At 37.2% G+C, this 22230-nt stretch overlaps 1 protein-coding gene across 1 annotated transcript; it reads right to left on the minus strand.

The window, feature by feature from the left end:
- Nucleotides 1-808: 808 nt before the first annotated feature.
- On the minus strand, nucleotides 809-20328 carry LOC136239214 (uncharacterized). The gene is made up of 12 exons (XM_066029943.1): nucleotides 20280-20328; nucleotides 20025-20066; nucleotides 19786-19964; nucleotides 19698-19735; nucleotides 8686-8955; nucleotides 8330-8641; nucleotides 7920-8282; nucleotides 3607-3945; nucleotides 3440-3559; nucleotides 3174-3221; nucleotides 2924-3124; nucleotides 809-1061 (listed from the first exon to the last, which is right to left on the minus strand). Exons 4-12 carry the CDS (start codon nucleotides 19711-19713, stop codon nucleotides 1027-1029), a joined length of 1704 nt encoding a protein of 567 aa, XP_065886015.1. The 5' UTR covers nucleotides 19714-19735; nucleotides 19786-19964; nucleotides 20025-20066; nucleotides 20280-20328; the 3' UTR covers nucleotides 809-1026.
- Nucleotides 20329-22230: the final 1902 nt, after the last annotated feature.

Consider the following 22230-nt stretch of genomic DNA (forward strand, 5'->3'; position numbering starts at 1 on the left):
ATGCTCAAACCGCGCATGGCCGGTTGTTGCAAAGACAATGCAATTTTCTGTACAATCAGGCAAAGCGTCATGCGTTGTACAAGAATATGCGTGCGCAGTTGCTTAACAACAGTGGCGTCTATAGCGGCTACACTCGTGCACAGGAGCTAGCTAAAACATGCTGACTAGCTACATAGCTAACTATGCGATTGAGCTCGCCGTTTAAGCATACCGGCAAAAACAGTATTAGCTATAGCGAATGGCGCTTATATAGTTTTTACTGGACTCCTGCATTCGGTTAAAAGCCGTTCTTCCATCATGCAGGAGCAAGGGGTAGGTAACGACCTGAAATTTCTTCTGAAAGATGAACTTTTTTTCCCCCTGAAAGATGAAATATGGGCAGTCATCTTCGAAATTTCGTAGGCTCGTTCGTGCAGGAGCATACATATAGCAGCTAGCTACACACTGAATAGCTATTTAATTAAACATTTATTTATTAGCAATCACCCAACTGGGTTTTGATGCTATTAGTATTAATGTGTAATCACAATAAGTAGTTCTCCTGACTGTCTGGCAGACTCCTAGCTGTAAGCGTCCGAACGTAAATCGTATGACTGCAGGTTCTAGGCTACTCAGGTCCAGTCATGGATTTTTTTCTCCTTTCTGCACATTTTCAAACATACTTAATATAACACCTTTAAACAGACCGTAGGACCAGGTGTTCTACAGACCTTCAGCACTTGTGCTGTAAAGCCTTAATAAATAAATAAATTAATATGGATTACTTCAGCTGTCTTATATAACTTATGTAATACTATGGTTACTGATACTGTAATGACATTTGCATGTATACATGTATAGTGAAATTCAGTATTTTGTATATGTATATCTATATACAGTATTGGTTATGCATTATGTGCTATAATATATCAAACAACATGAAATAGCTGATTTGCTCTCCGAAATAGAGCCATTAAAATACAAAAATAGACACTGCATCTGTTTCTTTGTTATTGTGTCATAGTCTCTTTAAATTAGCTTCTAGTTTTAGTCCATTTCTGTCAAAGTTTTGTTGTAATGTTCTGTAGGTAGAAAATAATATAACTATTTTATATTGGTTAATTGGAGGTACTTACAATTACTCTATAAATGTAAAAACTTGAAATATTTACTAGTTTCAGCTGGAAAGACAGTTTACATACTGCTTGCAGTGAATATATTTTACATGCTGTGGGGAATGGGGATGTCTGTCCATATGACATTGACAACCATGGTTGTCAAAGACTACAATTATAATTACTTACCATTAAGTGACATGTCCAAGACATTTATATTAGTTTGGTACTCATGATGTCTGCTGAAGACTGCTCATTGTCTATAAAAGCAGACTTGTTGGAACTAGGCTAGGGTTGAAACCATGTCAGTATTACTCACCTAGATGACTCACCGACCTTGACAGTAATCCCAGGTAAAATATGCATTTAGGGAGCTCTGCGAACTAAGGTAGCTACTACTTCTTGCATGTCACATGGCTTCCTTAATATTATTGACAAATGAAAGAATGTTGTTCTACAGTCCACCATGCTTTAAGTATTCCTGCACTTTGTGGAAAGGCAATAAAGTTGAGACGGAACAGACAGCCAGCTTTCAAGTTGCCTTTAAATAATTCCAACAATTATACAATAGCTTGTCTTATGATAAACTTTCACTTATGGGCATGTCAGTAATAATCTATGCCTATATAGGCTTAACACCCACTGCACAAATACTTCATTGTGAGTTTACACCTTTGCCTATGCTGCAGAAAACACTGCAAGTCTCCTAATGTATAACTTCTCCCTACCTACATATAATCTCTCCAATTCAAAACAATAGCCACACATACAGAAAACCAATTTAAAGGTTACAGAATGCTTGGATGCTCATATAACAATAATTAAAAATACTATGATATCTTAACTGCCTTGAACAACTAAGAACTATTTCATGGCATGATCGTCCTATACTGGATGGATTCAAGAAGGTGCACATGGAATTAACCCAAAAAGTAATAAATCATGATAATAAAACATTAATCCATGTAACTTTATTATTAACAATCAATTAATGTGCTTCCACCTAACCCTATACAGACATCAAAACACATTCCTATATATGAGCGTGGCTTAAAGGCTTTGTACACACCTATGCAGGCTTCAACACACTTTATTGGTAAAAGGCATGATTCCACATATTCTGTAACACACAATCTTGATAATGCAGGTTGCTGCAGGACTACAGTATGATGTGTATATGTAATTATTAATTCATTTCACATGTGGGTCACACCTGGATATTCTAGATCTACAAGCAGGAGCTACAAAATTACAAAACTACAAAATCTACAAGCAGGGGCTACAAATTATTGACACTTTTAATTTGTGCATATATATATATTTGGTAACTGGGATATGCTGTTAGCCAATTAGCTACGTATACTGTCCTGTGCTCAGAAATTCTCTTGACAAAACCTCAAGTTTGCTTTAGACTTCATACATGTACAAGAGTGCATGATATGATCCTTTAATTTCAAAGGGATGCATCATTTACTACAAGGGCAGTTCTGTCATTGTTTGGTTGGTGAAGCACTTGTATAACCAAGCAGAAAAAACTGTTTACAGCATGACAAATACTGGTTTCATCCTTGTTTCACTCAGTAACCACCTCCTGTCAGCATGTACCTCCTCAGACTAAAGTTCATCTGTCTAATAGTCTAGTACAGTGTTTGCTGCATAGCCTTCATTTCTCTCACTATGACTAACATTTTTTGCTCACATGCCAGACAGAGTCAGTCACAATGTTTACAAACAAATTCAGTAACCATGTGCACACCCCAAAGTTGGTTGGCTGTGGGATGTGTATCTGATTTAAAATATTACCAGCTACTTATGATCAACTTGCATACCTTCTGGATGAGAATCTTGGCTTGCTGAGTTAGGAGTAATGCCAGTAGTGTAGGGATTCACAGAGGGAGAATTATGGTTGGCCACTGATCTCGTAATCATCTGACCTCCATTGTTTGATCTATCAGCTGATGCTGCCCCCACCCTTCTATTTAAATTCCCCACTTCTTCCTTTACAAATCCTTTGTTCATCCCATAGTATCCTAAAGTATTAAGCAATGAAACCCTGCATCTATATTAACTGTATCTAACCAGTGCCACCAGTATTTTCTTCAGAGCATACCAATTTCTCCTTTTCAGCTATATAATTATTAATAATATACATACAACTAAGTATTAAGAATCATACATGGTAGAATTAGCAGTACATGTATAGTGAGAATTAGAGGTGTACTGATATGTGATGGCTGTTGATATCACAACATGTCACAATAATATTAGGCATTTTACCTCAGTTTGCTCAACCCATGGTATAGAAATATAACTATATGTATCATAGCTTATACCCACATTCTTACCTGGTACTTTGTTGTGCAAATTACGATGTCGTTTGTAATACAATATGACTAACACACTCAACATCAACAATAGTGAAACTACTATGGCTACTGCTATATATTCAACTGTAAACTTCTTTCCTGAAAAACAACCATTTAGAGAATTTGTAATATGCATAAACACTCACGTTTTTTGAAGTAAACTGAAAAAGATTGCTGCTCAGAAATAACAGGATTTTTGGCCATGACCAGTTCTTTATTATAGTAACAATAGCAACTGTATTTTCCTTGGTCTGAAGCAATGATATTATTGATGGTTAGTTCAGATATAATCAAATCATCTATTGTTGGCTTTGTGAATGTTCTTATCTTGTAGTGATCTGAGCTGTTGATAGCCACATCACCTTTCATCCATACTACAAATGTGATGTCCTTCATTGTGGAAGCATTGAATTGACACTGTAGTATTTTACTGCTTTTCGTGTTATGAGCACTAGTTTTGGCAACCGTAGGAACATTAAATACCACTATTAGAGGAGGTAGAAGAGTACAACCATACATTAATGCATTGTATCGTCTCAAACTATGGCCTGGAAATATATTTCTTTCAAACAACATTTTACCTTAGCCACTAAATTAAACCAACAACTATATTAGACCAGCGTTTTCATGCAAGACCAGCAATCACATATTCTTTGAAACCAACTTCATTGCCTCCAATTTGATGTGTTCATAAATATAAATAACACAGATTCAAGTTTAAAAAAAAGGCCTTAATTGCTGCTTTCTTGTTCATCTTGTGCTTTTGTGATGCTGTACAGAATCAGTAGGCATTCAATGCTCTATATACCCCCAGTGAGGGTAGTGACTACAAGGGGCTGTGTGTTCATACATAACCAGCCATAATTCAATACAATACAATGTATGTATAAAGACATATGATAGTGGGTCCATGTGTGGCTCCAGGAATTTAGATGACTCATTCCTAATTTAGAATCTTGCAATGTCAGGCCTATGGTTACACAATTATTATTAAAGCAAAAAATTAACAACAGTAGTATGATAAACACATCTAGACTAGCATGTGATGCATGCTAGTCGGCGGTCTTCTCCAATACAGGGAAATTTTAGCTCAAGTAGATCTTAAAATTTGAGAGCAATTTCAGTAGTTGTAGTTGATCTTTATAGGGTAGCTTGTTTGTAGCTGAACTCTCTACAGGGTAGTTTCTTTGTAGCTGAACTCTCTACACTGTGACTTGTTTGTAGCCGAATTCTCCACAAAGTGAGTAAGTTATTAACGTAGCTGAATGCTCTATTGGGGTGGCTGTTCTGTTAGAGTACCTGAAGATATTATAACTTGTAAAAATGTAGACACTTTTAAGGATCTCTTACATCAAATCACATTGATGTAGCTTTATTTTGTATTGTAACATACTCACTGATGTGAGTCCTACAATAATAGCTAGTACAATCATAACATATAATAATAGTGTCTCGATATCGCATCTGCTACACATAGTTGGCTCTGGTGGCTCTGAAGGGTCACCGCCGCCGACGTGCAGAGCTGTTTGCACTAATTTCACAATGCTTCATGCCCGCGGGCGCCCCCGCACGTTGTTGAAACCATCATAATAAATGAGACATGTATATACATTTACAAATTCAGTAACCCTCGGTCACATGCGACCACAAGGCTGGTGATCAAGTGATACCAACGTGGGCATGGCAAGGGAGAAAAGTAATTACAATTACAAACAAAAACGATTACAAAACAAAACAAAAATATTAAAAATATATTGAATTATACCACAATTGGTTTCAAGATAGTATAGGGCGCTAAAGCGCCCTCTACTATCTAAAGAATGATTTCTCATGATCAGTACTGAGTCTAAAGTTAGGATTAGGGTTTGGGTTCAGCCACATTCTTTAATATTATCTTGCATTTAAGTATGTCTAAAATTCAGGGTTCCGGCAGCTGGCAGCGGTGATACAGTGGTTATGGCTCTGATTTATTACGTAACGTCCGAGGGTCGAGCTCAGAATTTTCACATTTTTTTTTGTTTTTTTACAAGTGTTAAGTTAGTCACAAAAGGCATCAAGCGTTGTGAAATTAGTGCTACCCGTGCAGAGCCGATATCCGATAAGCGATGTCAGTGGAGGAAGAATCCCGATGTCAATTTGCCTCACGTGATGTGATATGCACGTGCCGAAGCAAATTTGGTTTCTATCAGATAAGGGATCACGGAGATAGCTACAAAGGTGTGAAAATGACGTCTTCTTTCTTCCTGTCAATATACCCACAGAGTGGCGTGCCGGCTTCTTGGGCCGCATGATACACTTTTTACCAACTTGAAAGTGCCTACTGATGATAGTGAGGATGAGCCCTAGAGCTGCCTGTATGGCCATACCAGATGAAACAGATCTATATATCGCACACCTATGATACGATTCACAAAAATAAGTGAAGTCCTGCATGCAAAAAATATAGCTTGGCTGCAAAAAAGGTATGTCCAAGAAAGAAGTAACTAGCAGCCAAAAGTGCTGAATGATACATCTGAAGTAACCAAGAATGGCTGAATCAAGACACACAATAGTCTCACTTCCAAAAGAAGTTCCTAAGTTGGAGTCTTTGAAACAGAGGTGATGGGGCAAAGTAAATACTGGCCCGTAGGCCTGCGTCAAATATGCCAGCATAATAAAAAAAAGCATAATAGGGTGCAGTGCTATGCCAGATACTTATAGGTGGATATTTCAAATTATGGAGCTTAATTCCATGACAATAGATCCATACTCCCTAATAGAGCAGTCAGTGAAAACTCTCCTCAGATCGATACTCTCTAATAGAACAGTCACTTTGCACTAAGTATTAACTGATTGAAAACTTCCAAGATAATTGTAAGAAGTGTTGTTAACCTAGGAGCATTATGCAAGAGAACACTGAAGAGCATAATTGGACACATCATTAATTACTGGCTGTCCAGTACTAGTCTGGTGACAGCCGCATTCGGTACCTATGCAGATGGAATGCAATTATAATTTGAAAATGCGCGCGAAACACGTGTACAATATTCTTATTAATTAACGCACCTGATATTTCATTATGTCTGTCAGTGGAGTTACAACAACAACTATAAAAGTCGCATCTAACAAGCAGTTATACACTCGGGGAAGGCAAACATAGCACAAACGTTTCCCATAGCCTGTGGGAAGAACGGCCAATACATCACTCCTCAAAACGGAATTCCACTATAACGTCTCTTTGTTCCTAGTGATAATGCTGCAGATTCAGCAGCAGCCAGATCAATTAAGGATTGGAACAACTTACCATCTTCCATCATTGAGAGCAACAATATTGACTCTTTTTCAGCGGAACTGCAAACATTGTATGGAACTCTATAACTGTAATCTTTTGTAACTACGTAGCTAAATTCATTATGATTGCTTTTTTTTCCTGAGCATATCAGCTGTGCTGTCTGCTCAGTAACAATAATAATAATAATAATAATAATAATAATAGCCAGAATTCGATCTGTACAAACAGAAGTCATAGTAGCCTAAATCGGAAATCACGTCATAGAATGTTGTTAATTGGTCGCTAAGCGATCTGATTGGACGCACCAATTTTCCTTAAGGCTGGCACGGGTACTGAATGCGGCTGTCACCAGACTAGTCCAGTACAATAATAAATAAATTAACCCAAAAAAAGGTAAAATTCGAATGCATTTTGGGTAAAAATTTTGAGCATATTTGACTCCAGTGGTGTAACTATAGACTAACACTGATACCTGATGGCACAGTGAACTGTATGAGTGGTATCAATAGCTAGAGAGTCTGTGGTATGCTCTCCAGGAGGAATTTGTATACTATGAGATTGCACCTGGTGGCTATTTTGATGCAAAAACTCCTTCAACAGCTTAAATTCACAAAACTACAGTACGTAGCTACATTATAATTTTGTTTAAAAACATGCATTGACTGTTATATTAGAGTAATTGACTGCTCTATTAGAGCCTATTGATCTTCTCAGTACTATTGTTCAGATAGAGCCGGGGTTTAGCTACGCCACTGTTTGACTCAGGTATAATACTGGGTGAAAGAGCAACTCCGGCTGCAAAAGTTACACATGCAGTAGAGCAGCAGACATGGATGTCATTCTGGGGAGTCTAGGAAAGATACCCTCTGAAAAATTATATCTGAAAATTATTGTAGACCATTATTCATTGTGTACTTATTGTAGAGAATCAACTTACAAAAGCAAAAGCTTGTTACACAACTACGAGCAGCAACTTAGAAAAGCATGCAACCTTAGCTACCCAGCCAATATGCTTTTATAGTTTATAATAGAGAACAGCTGGTTTTCGATTTGCCAGCTAACATTAACTCTAGTAAGGGACTACTGCAACAAGTAGCTAACAATGTTGCAGACTGTGTCTTTGTTCACAGAGCCACATGAGCTTCTACACAATAAAGAAATGATGCAGGTGCGTGCACTAGTACTTACTCATTAAAGCAGTATGTTCTCTTGAAACCTCATTTAGTACTTCCCCACATGTCAGATTAACATTGTGCAGTTCTAGCGGGACCTTTATTATGTTCAATTGGTTAGTGAAGTTACAACAAGATCCATCTTCACTTAAACAAGTTTGGTAAACAGCAATACGATATGGGTCAGTAGAATTGTCTGTGATGTTTGTGGACTCTGTGTATTGACCATGGGGCCCGATCATCCAATAACTTGACATGGTAGGAAATAAAATTTCTAAGTTTCCTTTGAAGAGACAGTGAAGCGTTATAGACTCTCCTTTAACTGTCATAATATTTTTTTGTGGTACAACCACACTACCTGAGTTGTTACAAATGGGAGCTGGAAGATATAATACAACAGTTTGTCATAACAAAGCAACCCCCTACCTTTCCTCACATCAATGTACACAGATACAGAGGTGGTTCCACACTGATTACTAACAATGTTGGTATAGTTGCCACTGTCATCTTCAAATGACAACTCATATAGTGATAGTCTACTGTATAGTACTTCATAAATAGTATAGTTATCCACCACAGCAGTTAAAGGAAAAGGTTGGTGAAGCCTTACCCACTTCAATACGTCACCACTGGACAATGGGAGATCACTGATTATCTTAGTGACTAAGGTTAAATTGCTTCCTTCATATTTTGAAATGTAGGGACTGAAGTTGTATCTGTCAAGCTGAGGTGGAGCTCCTATAATCCACACATCATAAACATTTTAGATACATCCTGCTCACCATTGGCCACTACATTGATGTTAAGTGTCCAAAGTTCGACCGCATGTGGTACTGGTACAAATGCCTTACAAGTGTACACCACGCCAATCATCCTGGCTACCACAGTGATGGTGTCTCCATGTTGTGATTGGTTGGACCAGTGCCAGGTAACTGTGCTACCTGCCTGGTCAGTTTGACAAAACAGAGTCACATCTTGGTTATCACACACTGTGTCCACTCCCAATTGTGGGGATGATTGGATGATGACTGAGACAACATAACCTAATAATGCTACATAAAGTATGACGAATGTCAGTGCTTAAAAGTACTTTATTACCTGCATGCATTTTAAAGTAATTCAAGATTTTAAAGTGACTATTTTGAAAGAAATCTTATCAACATCAGATGCAGGCATATTGTTGGGTAGAGAAGCGCATGTATTTTATCTGTCATTTTAAGTAAGGTTGTGCAAAGTCAATTATTTTTATTAAAACTTCACAGCATGAAATGTGTTTTTGTTCCTACCACTTCCTAAAGTTAACGTGATAAGGTTTGTTTATTTTTTTATTTTTAATGTGGTGTACTACATTATTTTTATAGCAGTACATGGAATTATAAGGGCAAACATGGTTGATATAATATTATACATTAGTGCGTCTCTATATAAGGTATTTACAAGACTATTACAATCTTTTCAACAATATAAAACTGTAAACTATCATTGTATAGTGATTGAACAATTCATTCAGGAAAAAATGACCAAACAGGAACCAGAAGCATACATATAATTAAGCCTAATATTTCCTGGAAAAGCATCGACTTGATCATTTAACATAATAGACTGAAATAGGGATAAAATGTCCACTAGTATCTGCTATACCCTTAGGCCTTGTTTCAGTACAATCAAGCTTAAAATTCCCTGATTTTTCCTTGTGCTTATCATAAAAATCATGCTGTGCACAGCTGTTAATTACACCTTGACAATGACCTTGTACTTGTCATAAAAATCATGCTGTGTACAGCTGTTAATTACATTCCAGCTGTACAAATGCTAGTATTGATACAGACCATACCCTTGCCTCACTCCGCAGTGCCAGACTATAGCTAGTTCTGTATATGATTGCTTTATTGTAATAGTAGTTCTTGTAGTGGTTTACAGTATATGTATACTTTAGTTAGTTTAATAATTATGTGCTGTTTTTTCACTCTGCATGTGTGCAGAAATCTTCCCCCACAAGACTGAACATTACATTAATGCTATTGGTTTCATTACTGATTACTGGTATTGTATTGTACATATGTTATGGCTGTAGGTACAAGTAACCAACAGACCTTGGTATTTTCAGCATAAGTACAGCCATAAATAGATAGAGGAAAGCATGCAAAACGTATCATGACGTAATTTCATAAATTGTTTAACAATTGTTGCTCAATAATTCAGTGTAGAAGTTTGCTAGGTTAGTTGATCACTTGGGATAACCATTGTACAAAGTGTTTAATGTTCACTACTGATCTGTGAAAAATTGATATTACGTTTGTCGGACTAAGAGCTAGTATTTCATCCAATCTTATCCCAGCTTTTGACAGAGATACTAGTACATGGTGACTGAAACTCCATTGTGTACCATTGAAAAATAATTGTTGAGGAGCAATGGCCGTTAAGTATTTTTATAACTCATGTCACAATACTTAATAGATAAAGAAAACAAGTCTCAGTATTACTGCATAAATTACTTTGTCATGATGGCTCTACAGCGAGTTCTAACGCTGAAATGCAATATATGTTTAACAATAACATTTCTAGTGTTTTCACATGTGAGGATACCACCTCCGTCCTTACAGTAGAGCCAACTGATGCTCATCTCATTACTGACCCAATCAAAATTACTTGAAAGATTATTGATAATAAAATTTGGATCCGCATAACAATATATCTCCTGGACCAGATGGTTGTAGTAAATCTGTGAGTGAATTTATTTCCATCCCAATGTCTATCATACAGTACAGTACTACTGTATATTAGGGATCATGAAGGTTTGGGCTTTTCTGGCCAAAAATATCACCCTAAAACCAGCTTCACAATACATTATTGAATTACATGTGTCTGAAGGCATCAGTCAGGAAGTTATTCAGTTAGTCGAAAATTCCATTGAATAATTAAAAAAAATATCCACTTAGGGCTTTACCAAAGGAACTTTTGGGCTTGGTTATACCTAACCAATACTGCCAAGTATAAAGGCTGTGCCTGTAGCTAGCTATACCCGATACTTTTAAGTTTATATACGTAGCTAATCAATTATTCAACTTGCCTGTAGTTGTGAACAGGTAACCGACCATATATCCAAAGTTCACAGGCAGCATCCCACAATAGGCAATCACTAGTGTTCAGGTCAGTGACAAAAGTTGAAGTACTTTTCTCTGCTTATTTAGCTAGTTTGATAGCCATGTAAATTACGTCAAGTTGTAGCTAATCCGGTGTTTCCCCCGGGTACAGCACGGATCATGTTTCGCGTCCTGCACACATATCTCTCTGAACTGACTAGCAATCTAGCTATATACAAGTCTCAGTGATATGTGTTTCCCCGGGTAGAACGTTCCCCCGCACCCTGCTGCCATCATGAGACTCAAAAAGTGCCGTGGGGGAAAGCACGGAACCCTAGAGGTATGTGTGGGGAAATGCAATTCCGCTCAGGGAACACGTAAGCTACAATGCTTATTCCAACAAACTGTCATAATTAAATAAATAATAGTTTGTTACAATAAACATCACTCAATTCCGGTTTAACTGCAGGACTTCGTCGTCGTCACGGAGTTTACCTCGGATTTTACCATATGGTCACATGGGGATTGCAATGGTTTCAGCTGAAACCCTTTCCGAGGTAGCTTGTAGCTAGTAGCTTGTCGAATTTCAATACTATAATACGCTATAATTACCTGTAAGCGGGTAGTCGTTGCTTAGCAACGAAAAAATATTTATTTATTTTATTTATGATTACCGGGCAGTCAGCACAGCTGGCCCAGGAAAAAAGGGGAATCACAGTATTAGGTACAATTATATACTAACTAGTGTGGTGCTGATTGTTTGTAAAGTGTGATATCAAGTTAGTTGTAAACTCATCGTAGTTTGTCATCTCTATAATAAATACAGGCAGTTCATTCCATTCTTTGATTGATCTTGAGTAAAATGATTGTTGATAAGATGTTGTTGATGGTATGGGCAGGATAAAATGCAAGGGATGATAGTGTACCATGTGATACCTTTTCAATGACAAACATGACTGCAGCTGTCAAATACATCACTCGTCAAGAGGTGTCACTCCAATAGCTAGTCACTGTACTTTTTTGGTTTTGTTTTTTTTACTGTAAGCGCTTACTATTATTACTACGATTGCGACGTGAAGGTCAATGATCAAGACCTATTTTGCCATGATGGCGGACAATAGTCCGCAAACTGTTTTCATCCATCACAGCCATGCTGGCGTCAAAGTTGTGTGAATGAAGCTATCATAAAGTACGATAGTACTGTATAGTAGAGACCACAAAGGGGTGGGTGTGGCCCATGAAATAACATCACCCACAATAGTGTTGTTCCAGTTCTCAGTACTGGAACTAATTCCAGCCGTTTTTATTCCACTTCTAGAACTAGAACTGGAACTGGAACAATAATTTTGCTTTCCTTAAGACTGGAACTGGAACTAGAACTATAATTTTGCTTTCCTCAAAACTAGAACTAGAACTATAAAGAAAATATATCAAGTACTGGAACTAATACTGGAACTGGAATTGGTTGTAACCAGCTTTTGCCAGTGAGATTTTATGCTCTTACAAGACCAGAATTTATTTGCTGACAAAAGCACACAATGTAGTATAAAAGCTGTATATAGTACAACCATGTATGCATCAGTGTGCTAAAACACTGCTTGAAACAATTGATTAGCTATGATATTAGAAGAGAATGCCAAATGCACCGCTGGCTAAGTCACACTGTTCAGTGTTTGATAATTAGCTACAGGTCTTTTAGTACTACCCTATATAGTGTTAGTGTTATAGTTAGTTGCATGTATGAACAATTAAACCTGGCAAGACTAACTAATGGTGAGTGTCCATAATTCATTATGGGCTTTTGGTAATACTTAAGTTAAATTAGTGTTGTTCTAGAAGTTGAAGAATAATTCTAAACGTCATGCTTCCTGAACTGGAACTCTAATTCTAAAGGTTATGGTTCCAGAACTGGAACTAGAACTGCTGGAAATTCTAAAGGTTATGGTTCCAGAACTAGAACTGGAACTGTAATTTTAAAGATTATGGTTCCAAAACTGGAACTAGAACTGTAACAACTAGCTGATACTGGAACAACACTATACTAACCCAAAAACCAGCCTCACTTTTCCCTGACATCGATGACTGAGGCAGTAGTTATATTAGTTAGGTAAAACTAAGCCCAAGCAAGTCTTCAGATCGACCCAAACACTTTTAACAAGTATGATATAATAAGGCCAGGCAAACTTGATTACTTGTTTCTCATTCACAAAATTTCAAATTTCCATGCAGGCAGGAGGTCATTTTTCATTATTCATTGTTAAAGAAAATACCCCAAATCAAGCTGTTTGTTACTCTAAAGGTTAGCTAAAGCCTTTTAAGAACTAGTACTTACGTTTTACCACTGTTTCTGAGGTGCAAGTGAGATTTGCTGTAATGTAAAATGATAGCTAGCTTTCTTAACACCAAAATACATGAGCACGTGGCTGATAACAGCAATAATGAAATTAGAGGCGGTGGTGTAAAAAGGGATGTAGGCAGGGATGAGAAACAATTAATCAAGTATGCCTGGCCTAATAAAGCGATTAATAATAAAAAGTTACAACTAGCTACACTAACTAAACTATATAGTAACTAACTAACTACGGTACAGCTACACTACATTACTTAACCAAAATCCAAGTCGTCCTCAGAAGAGAGGGCGTACTGAATCATCTTGGCATTAAAATGCCACAGGGTGACAGAAAGTTGCTATGGAATTTTATAAATGGAATTTTCTACTGATTGAGTATAACTGACTGACTGACTGACTGACTGACTGACTGACTGACTGACTGACTGACTGACTGACTGACTGACTGATGCCTTCAGACAAACGAAAGTCGATGCCGCCGGGATAATGGCCAAGGCATTGCTCCATCAACATAGCTATCTCCTATATTTTAATAATCATTTTATTTTGTCTACTGCTGCAACAAGGTCACATTCACTCAGTCTTTTATGTAGCTAAATAGTCATCTATAAACTCGTATAGGTATTCGTTTTTTGTAAATAGCTAGCTAGCTAGTATCTCTTTTGGAACTGTATCCCTTATAACGTTTTATCTACTTCCCATCGTGCCTCTTTTAGGTGGTTGTTGTAGCTATAGTCTTCTTTGTTCTAATTAAGTAGATGTTTTTATAGTGTGCATTTGTTTTTGTATTCTGTGTTTGTGTTCCTGTAACTGTTTGTTTGTTTTTTTTCCTGTTCCTGTGTTTGTAGGAAGGACCCATATAGGCCTTGATTCCTTCTGTACTTACCTTACCTCTTGGTTAAGCCAATAAAAATAAATAAATAAATTATAAGACTACAGGCTTGATTTTTCACTGTTCGACGTTGCTTTGATCTGAGAGGCGCCTTTTGTTCATACCGCATTAGCTATGTACAATGCATTCTTCATACATTTACCAGTGTCATCCTTCAGGGCAGTAGCCAGACTTTTATCTGGGTAGACTCTTTAACAGTTAAGAAAAGGTGGACCTTTTTGTGTGGTATGATGATTACACAGGGTGTGCAAAGAAACTAGGGGGGTGGCAGCAAATTCAGGATCAATACTAACTAGCTCGATGGACAACATCTGGCAAAAGTATACTATACTGCTACTGTTACATCATCAGTGTCTAAATGTATTGGAATGTAATATGGATGGCAAAGCCTGAGTGCTCTCTCTCAGCAAGGGCAGTGGAGCAGGCAATGAAATTAATTTTATATGCACATTGCATGGCCATGGAGTTGAAGCAAAGAGGAGATGGATGTTATTCATGGGCCAGGAGTCTGGGGGCAAGAATTTTCATATTTTACTGGAAGTGCTGCTGGAGTGTATTTTAGACTACCTCATTATGTTTTTGTAAATGAATTAAATGTTTACATGCAGCTTTTAAAAGAAATGTAAAAGTGATTGTTCTATTAGAGTGATTGTTGAATGCTCTATTAGAGTATTTCAATTTTTTGTTACAAGCACAGAATCAGCGACTTGGAGCACTTAATTTAGCTTACATATTCCAAGTAAACTGAAGCTAACGGACTTTTGCTACTCAAAAAGTTGGACTTTATACTGAAATTGTGGACCTTTTTGCCAAAATTGTGGACCTTTTTGCTAAAATTGTGGACCTTTTTGCTAAAATTGTGGACCTTTTCCTAAAGTTGTGGACCTTTTTTTATGAAATTGTGGACCTTTTTTCCAAGAAGGTGGTTCTTCAGAATCCCCCACACCCCCCTGGCTACAGGCGCAAAACAAGTCACCTGTAGAAACTAGAGAGTATAGCTACAATCAACTCATTTCAGTACAAACCAGTCACCCAGAAGAGAGTTCAGTTACAAACAAGTCACCCAGTAGAGAGTTCAGCTACAAAAAGTCACTCTGTAGAGAGCTCAGCTACAATCAAATCCTCCATATGGATAGTTCAGCTACAAACAGGTCATCCTTAGTCGGTTCAGCTACAAAGAATGGAGAATTCAGCTATAAACAAATTTCCTAGTGGAGAGTTCAGCTACAAACAGGTCACCTGGTAGAGAATTCAGCAAAAAACAAGTCATTTGTAGAGAGTTCAGCTACAAACAAATTATCCAGTAGAGAGTTTAGCTACAAAACAAGTCACCCTGTAGAGAGTTCAAGTAACTCTGTAGAGAGCTCAGCTACAAACTGGACATTTCAGTTACAAGCAAGTCACCCAGCATAGAAATGAGTTACTAACAAATCACCTGTAGAGAGTTCAACTACAAGCAAATCGGTAGAGAGTTTAGTGACAAAAATGTCACACTGTAGAGAGTTCAGCTATGTATAATTAATTCACCCAGTGGAAAGTTAATTCAGCTTTAAACAAGTTGTCTGGTAGAGAATTTAGCAACAGACAAGTCACCCATTAAAGAATTCAGTTATAAACAAGTCACTTCGTAGAGAGTTAAGCTACGAAAATGTTACACTGTATAGAGAGTTCAGCTACAAACAAATCAGCCTGTGGATTGAGAGTTCAGCTATAGTACAAACAAGTCATGATCACCTGGTAGAGAATTTAGCAACAAACAAGTCACAACAAATCAGCCTGTGGATTGAGAGTTCAGCCTCAAAAGTGTCACCCACTAGAGAGTTCAGCTACAAATAATTATCCTGTGGACAAAAAAGTCACTTTCTAAAGACTTCAACTACATGTAAATTACCCTGTAGAGAGTTCAGCAACAAACAAACCACCTGGTAGAGATTTTAGCAACATACAAGTCACCTGTAAAATTCAGCTGCAAACAAATTAATCTCCCAGTAGAGACTTCAGGCACAAACAAGTCATTCAGTAGACAGTTCAGCTATAAAAACATGTACAGCCACTCTGTGGAGAGTTCAGCCACAATCAGCTACAAACAAGTCATCCTTTAGGGAGTTCAGCTACAAACAAGTTACTCAGTAGGGAGTTTATCTACAAACAAATAACCGAGTAGAGAGTTCAATACAAACAAGTCACTGTGTCAATAATTCAACTACATAAGTCACCCAGTAGAGACTTAAGGTACAAAAGAGTCACCAAGTAGAGATTTCCACTACAAAAAGTCACTGTAGTGAGTTCTGCTACTAACAAATGACCCTGTAGAGAGTTCAGCTACAAACAAATCACCCTGTGGAGAGTTCAGCTACAAACAAGTCACCTGGTAGAGAATTCAGTAGCAAAAAGGTCACATGTAGAGAGTTCAGCTACAGCTGATTACCCAGAAGAGAGTTTAAGTCACCCTGTAAAGAGTTTTTGCTACAAACAAGTCAAGTTCTGCTACAGGCAAGTCACTCTGTAGAGAATTCAACTACATGAATCATCCTGTGGCATGGAAAGTTCAGTTACAAGCAATTCGCCCAGTAGACAATTCAGTTACAAACAAACAAGTCAGACAAACAAGTCACCTGGTAGAGAGTTCAGCTACAAAAATGTCACACTGTAGAGAGCTCAGCTACATACAGGTCACCCAGTAGAGAGTTCAACTACAAACAAATCCCCTTGTGGAGAGTTCAGTCACAAACAAACTCACCTTTAGAGAGTTCATGCAGCTACAAACAAGTTACCCTGTAAAGAATACAACACCCAGTAGAGAGTTCAGCTACAACAAGCCACCTGATATAGAGTTCAGCTGCAAACAACCCACCTGTAGAGAGCTCAGCTACAAACAGGTCACCCAGTAGAGAGTTTAGCTACAAAAAAAGTCACCCTTTTAATAGTTCAACAGATAAGTCACCCTCTTGGGAGTTCAGCTACAAACAAGTCACTCTGTGTAGAGAGTACAGCTAAACACTAGTTACCCAGTAGAGAATTCAGCTACAAAAGAGTCACCCGGCAGCTACAAACAGTGGAGAATTCAGCTTCTTGTCACTGGCCCTGTAGAACATTCAGCTACAATCAAGTCAACTGGTAGAGATTGCAGCTGCTAAAAAGCAAGCAAACCCATAAAGGAATTAAGTTCATGCAATAATTTCATACAGCAGAAATAACAAATTTGTACAATTTAAAGCAAAAAGCATTATCTGCGAATGAAATGTTAGCTCTGGATCTCTTTCTCCTTTCTGCAGTAAAGAAAAATTACAGGTTAAAAATAAGCCCCAAATATTGTAATTACAAAAAGAAATGATATCTAATCCAAAACAGCTAAGCTGTAAAAATGGGTGCAGCCCCTTTTTAAAAAGCCATGGTGAAAAAAGATGTGAAATCTCAGGTTGCGGCCAAGAAGTGGCTGTGATAGTAGGTTAATGGCAAAAATTTTTAGTTTTCATGTTGCCTTCTACAAGTTTAACTAGGATTTGGAACCAAATTCATCAGAATTGAATTGAATTGAATTCACCACTTTTGGCTGGGAGGTAATAGGTTCTACTGTGTATAATTATGTGGACAATTTGTAAATTATTAGCACATTGTTTTAGAATGGGACTCCAGGCTGCCCACCAAAGGATGTGAGATGCATTGGTTGGAATCAAATCAGTCCTCAGTTGCCTATAGTGGAAAATCTGTAGTACTACAAGCATGGACTGCATCACCACAAGAGGGCACTGGTTACTAACTATATTTTGTGGTCAGGATCAACCAGATTGGAATACTGCTAGTTCTGATGAAGATTACATTGGTGAACTGACAACAGATAAGGATAACGGTGGTGTCTTGGTTATTGAAATGCAGAAGATGGCAAAAGATGGTGACACACAATAAATTAGCGAACTACTAAACACATGTATCAATATTAGTTTTTTGATTTGTTGGATTTAGGCATATATTTTTCATAAAAATAAACTCTTTGTTTAAGCCAACAACAAGGGTGGTGCATGGTAATGCAGTAGTCATGTAGTTAGCTATAGTAATCTGTGAACACCCATTTTAGGAAACAAGGGGTTATATAGTGGCACCTTTCACACAATGGGCAGCACCGAACTGACAATAACAATCCCATTTACCTTTTGCAGAAACCACTTTTAACTCAGCAAATCAAACAGGACTTACTATGCTAATTGTTTAGTGCTCCAGCTTAATTACATACTTCATGCAACTGTAGCTAAACATTAAAACTTGAGTTATTATAACTACTCATACTGCAATGAATAATTCACACATCTTACTATCCTTCAAGATCTTTGAACCTTAAATAAGTGACCTAGCAGGTGTAAAAATATCTGCTTACACTATCCAGCTAATGAATTATCAAACTATGTAATTATAATGTACACTTGTAATTCTGTAACCCATTATTCTCATCATCAATGTCCCAGGATGTTTCCACTATTCGAATACATAATATTAAAGAAATACTTTAGTGCCTGGCATGCTTTGCACAACAAATGAGGAAAGAATCCCTCTCAATATACAAATATGTAGTGATGTTGAGATTTTGATTAGTTATGGAATGCTTGGATGCACATACAACACCAAAATACCATGGTATTTTACCTGCTCGAACAACTAAGAACTATTTCATGGTATGATTGTCCTACATTGGATGGATTCAAGAAAGTGCACATGCTAATTGGTGGGCATTAATTCCATTGCTGCAAGAAGTGATAACAGAACTTTAATCCATGTAACTTTATGATTAACAATCAAAATTATAATAGTGAGCTTCCACTTAAGCCTACAGACATCTTAACACTTTCCTACAAGTGGGTGTGGCTTCATGCCTACCTACAGACAGTGTGACATGTACATGCAATGATTCCACTTCATTAATAATTATTCATTTCACACATGGGTCACACCTTGATATTCTACAAAGCGGATCAGACCTGGTTGACCCTGACAAAATGTGACCTATGATTATGATTGATTGGAACTGCAAAATTATACTGACACTTAATTTAATGCATATTTGGTCAATGGAATACAAATTGACCACATGCAGTGTTAGTCAAGTAGCTGCTCGGAAATTCACTTGACAAAGCCTTTTTGAGTTTGCTTTTAGACTTTCATACATGTATAAGAGTGCTATGACTCTTTATTCAAAGGAATACATCATTTTACTACAAGGCCAGTGCTGTCATTGTTTGGTTGTTGAAGTAATTGTGTAGCCAAGGAGAAAAACTGTTCTGAGCATGTTCAGAAACCAGTTTCATTCATATTTCACTGTCACAGTAATCACTTCTGTTAGCATGCACCTCACACTAAAATTTAGCTGTCTAAAACTTTACTGCAGTGTTTGTGTAGCCTTCATTTCTCACACACTGACAAACAGTTTTTACTCACATGCTGGACACACAGTCACACAGATGCACAATGTTTACAAACCAAATTCAGCAACCATGTAGACATCCAAAGTTGGCTGACTGTGGGATGTGCATCTGGTTTAAAATATTACCACGTATGATCAACTTACATATCTTCTGAACAAGAATCTTGGTTTGCTGAGTTAGGAGTAATGCCAGTAGTGCATGTAGTGGTTCACAGAGGGAGTTGCCACTGATTTCATAATCATCTGACCACCATTGTTTGATCTATCAGCTGATGCTGCCCCTGCCCTTCTGTTTAAAGCCTCCACTTCTTCCGTTACAAATCCTTGTTCATCCCATAGTATCCTAAAGTACTAACCCTCCATCTAATCAATTAGTATCTTACCAGTGCCACCAGTATTTTCTTCAGAGTATACCAGCTATACAACTATAAACAATAAACTAGTATAAAGAATCATACGTCGTAGAATTGGCAGTTCTGTGTAATGAGAATTAGAGGTGTTACGATATAGAAAACCTTATGTTGTATGTGATGGCTGTTGACATCATGACATGTCACTTGCGACTTTAGTCATTTTATCCCAGTTTGCTCAACCCATAAAATATAACTATGTATCACAGCTTATTCCCATATTCTTACCTGGTATTTTGTTGTGCAAATGACAATGTCGTTTGTAATACAATAATAACACACTCAACATCAACAATAGTGAAACTACTATGGCTACTGCTGCATATTCAACTTCTTTCCTGAAAAATAATCATTATGCATAAACAATCACGTTATTTTGAAGTAAACTGAAAAAGATACTGCTACTCAGAAATAACAGAAATTTTGTCCATGACCAGTTCTTGATTATAGTAGTAATAACAACTGTACTTTCCTTGGTCTGAAGCAATGATACTGTACTTTCCTTGATAGCAACTGTACTGTACTTACTGTACTTTCCATGATAGCAACTGTACTGTATTTATTGTACTTTCCTTGATAACAACTGTACTTTCCTTGATCTTCCTGGCTACCAGGCAAGTGTTAGTCCCCCAAGTACTATTCCACCTCATATTACACCTACTTTAAGCAGACCTGATCTTGTGGTAGTTTCCACAGACTCCATTGCATTATTAGAACTCTCTGTAGTTACTAATACCGAACATCACCTTTTAGCTGCAAGGAACCGTAAAGAAGATTGCTATGGTTCATTACTGACTGACCTTCAACAGGCTGGATTTTCAGTTAATCTTGTGACAATTGAGGTTGGCTGTTTGGGCCATTTCATGCCTGAGACTGTCTCTAAACTAAGCGATGTATGCCATCTACCAAAGAATACTATTCGTTGTATTCTTCAGCAAGCAGCTCGTGTTGCAATCTCCTGTTCATACAGGATCTTTAACTCCCGTGCTTCCACTACTTGGGATGTAGTTGATCTGTTTACCTGTTGAGAAGCCATGTATAATTGTTTAGTTTTGTATGTAGTTTTTTTTTTTGGGTCTTGCCAGGGCTCCATACTTTTTAGTAATAACTTGGTAACCCTGAGACTGGACTCCTGACCTCTTTTGTAATTATTTGTTCATGTAATTGTCAATTATTATGACGTTTATCTCTCTCATTGATGGTTAGTTCTGATAATCAAGTCATCTATTATTGTGATTGTAACTGGCACTGTAACAATAACATTTAATGTCAGCATACTGCCATTTACCTAAACATTATTTGTACGATACTATCACCAAATGAGTAGCATGGGTCATCTCCATGGGTAGGTAAATAGCTGTATTCCAACTCTTTTACTTGGTAGTCAGAGGCTGTGGCTGAATTGATATTATTTTATGTACCTCGCTGTCCACCTACTTACTATACTGAAGCATTGCTTTATGGCATGTTACTTTTGAAAAAAGAAAATAAAACTCTATGTACAGAGTGTATCTTTGAAACTTTTATGTATTTGAGAACATTTGTTTATAAATTCGTATCACATGCATTTTATGTAATTATATGATGTAGTTCAACTGAAGGAGTGAAGTATGCTAGCTAGCTATCATAACAGTATTGTTTGTGGCACACAAAATAGTGTGTTTAATCACTATTTGTGACATGGCTTGTCTCACTATTGGACTGTTAGTCACACTTATGAAGGTGAAGTAAACAAACCTATTCTGTAATAGTGAGTTACCAGAGATGAGAGGTTTTCTTGTTACAAGTAAACTATACAGCAACATAGAGTATCTAGTCACATGTTATATGTGTACTTATGTAGGGTTGATATTGGCCTTGGTGGTACTATCAGGAGTTCAGTCTATTCCGCCACCAAAATTTGGCGATCTTGGCCCTCGAGAAGGTACAGTTGTTGTGATTTGTAGGTTAGGGCATTGATTTATAGGTCAATGCTTTGATTTATAGGTTATTGCATTGATGTATAGGTTATTGCATTGATTTATAGGTTAGTACATTGATTTATAGGTAATTGCATTGATTTATAGATTATTGCAGTGATTTATAGGCTATTGCATTGATTTATAGGTTACTGCATTGATTTATAGGTTATTGCATTGTTTTTGGCTGCTTTCTTTTTATTTCTAGATTTGGTATTATA

The sequence above is a fragment of the Dysidea avara genome, chromosome 11, assembly GCF_963678975.1.
Source record: "Dysidea avara chromosome 11, odDysAvar1.4, whole genome shotgun sequence".
NCBI classification, from domain to species: Eukaryota; Metazoa; Porifera; class Demospongiae; order Dictyoceratida; family Dysideidae; genus Dysidea; species Dysidea avara.

Bases quoted from the DNA above. Each gene is read 5' to 3' on its own strand.
- LOC136239214 (XM_066029943.1), bottom strand. The intron at 8,283-8,329 runs GTAGGGGGTTGC...TATATCTTCCAG, and splicing joins GTACATTGATGTGAGGAAAG to CTCCCATTTGTAACAACTCA. The intron at 1,062-2,923 runs GTATGCAAGTTG...TTCTACCTACAG, and splicing joins CCAAGATTCTCATCCAGAAG to AACATTACAACAAAACTTTG.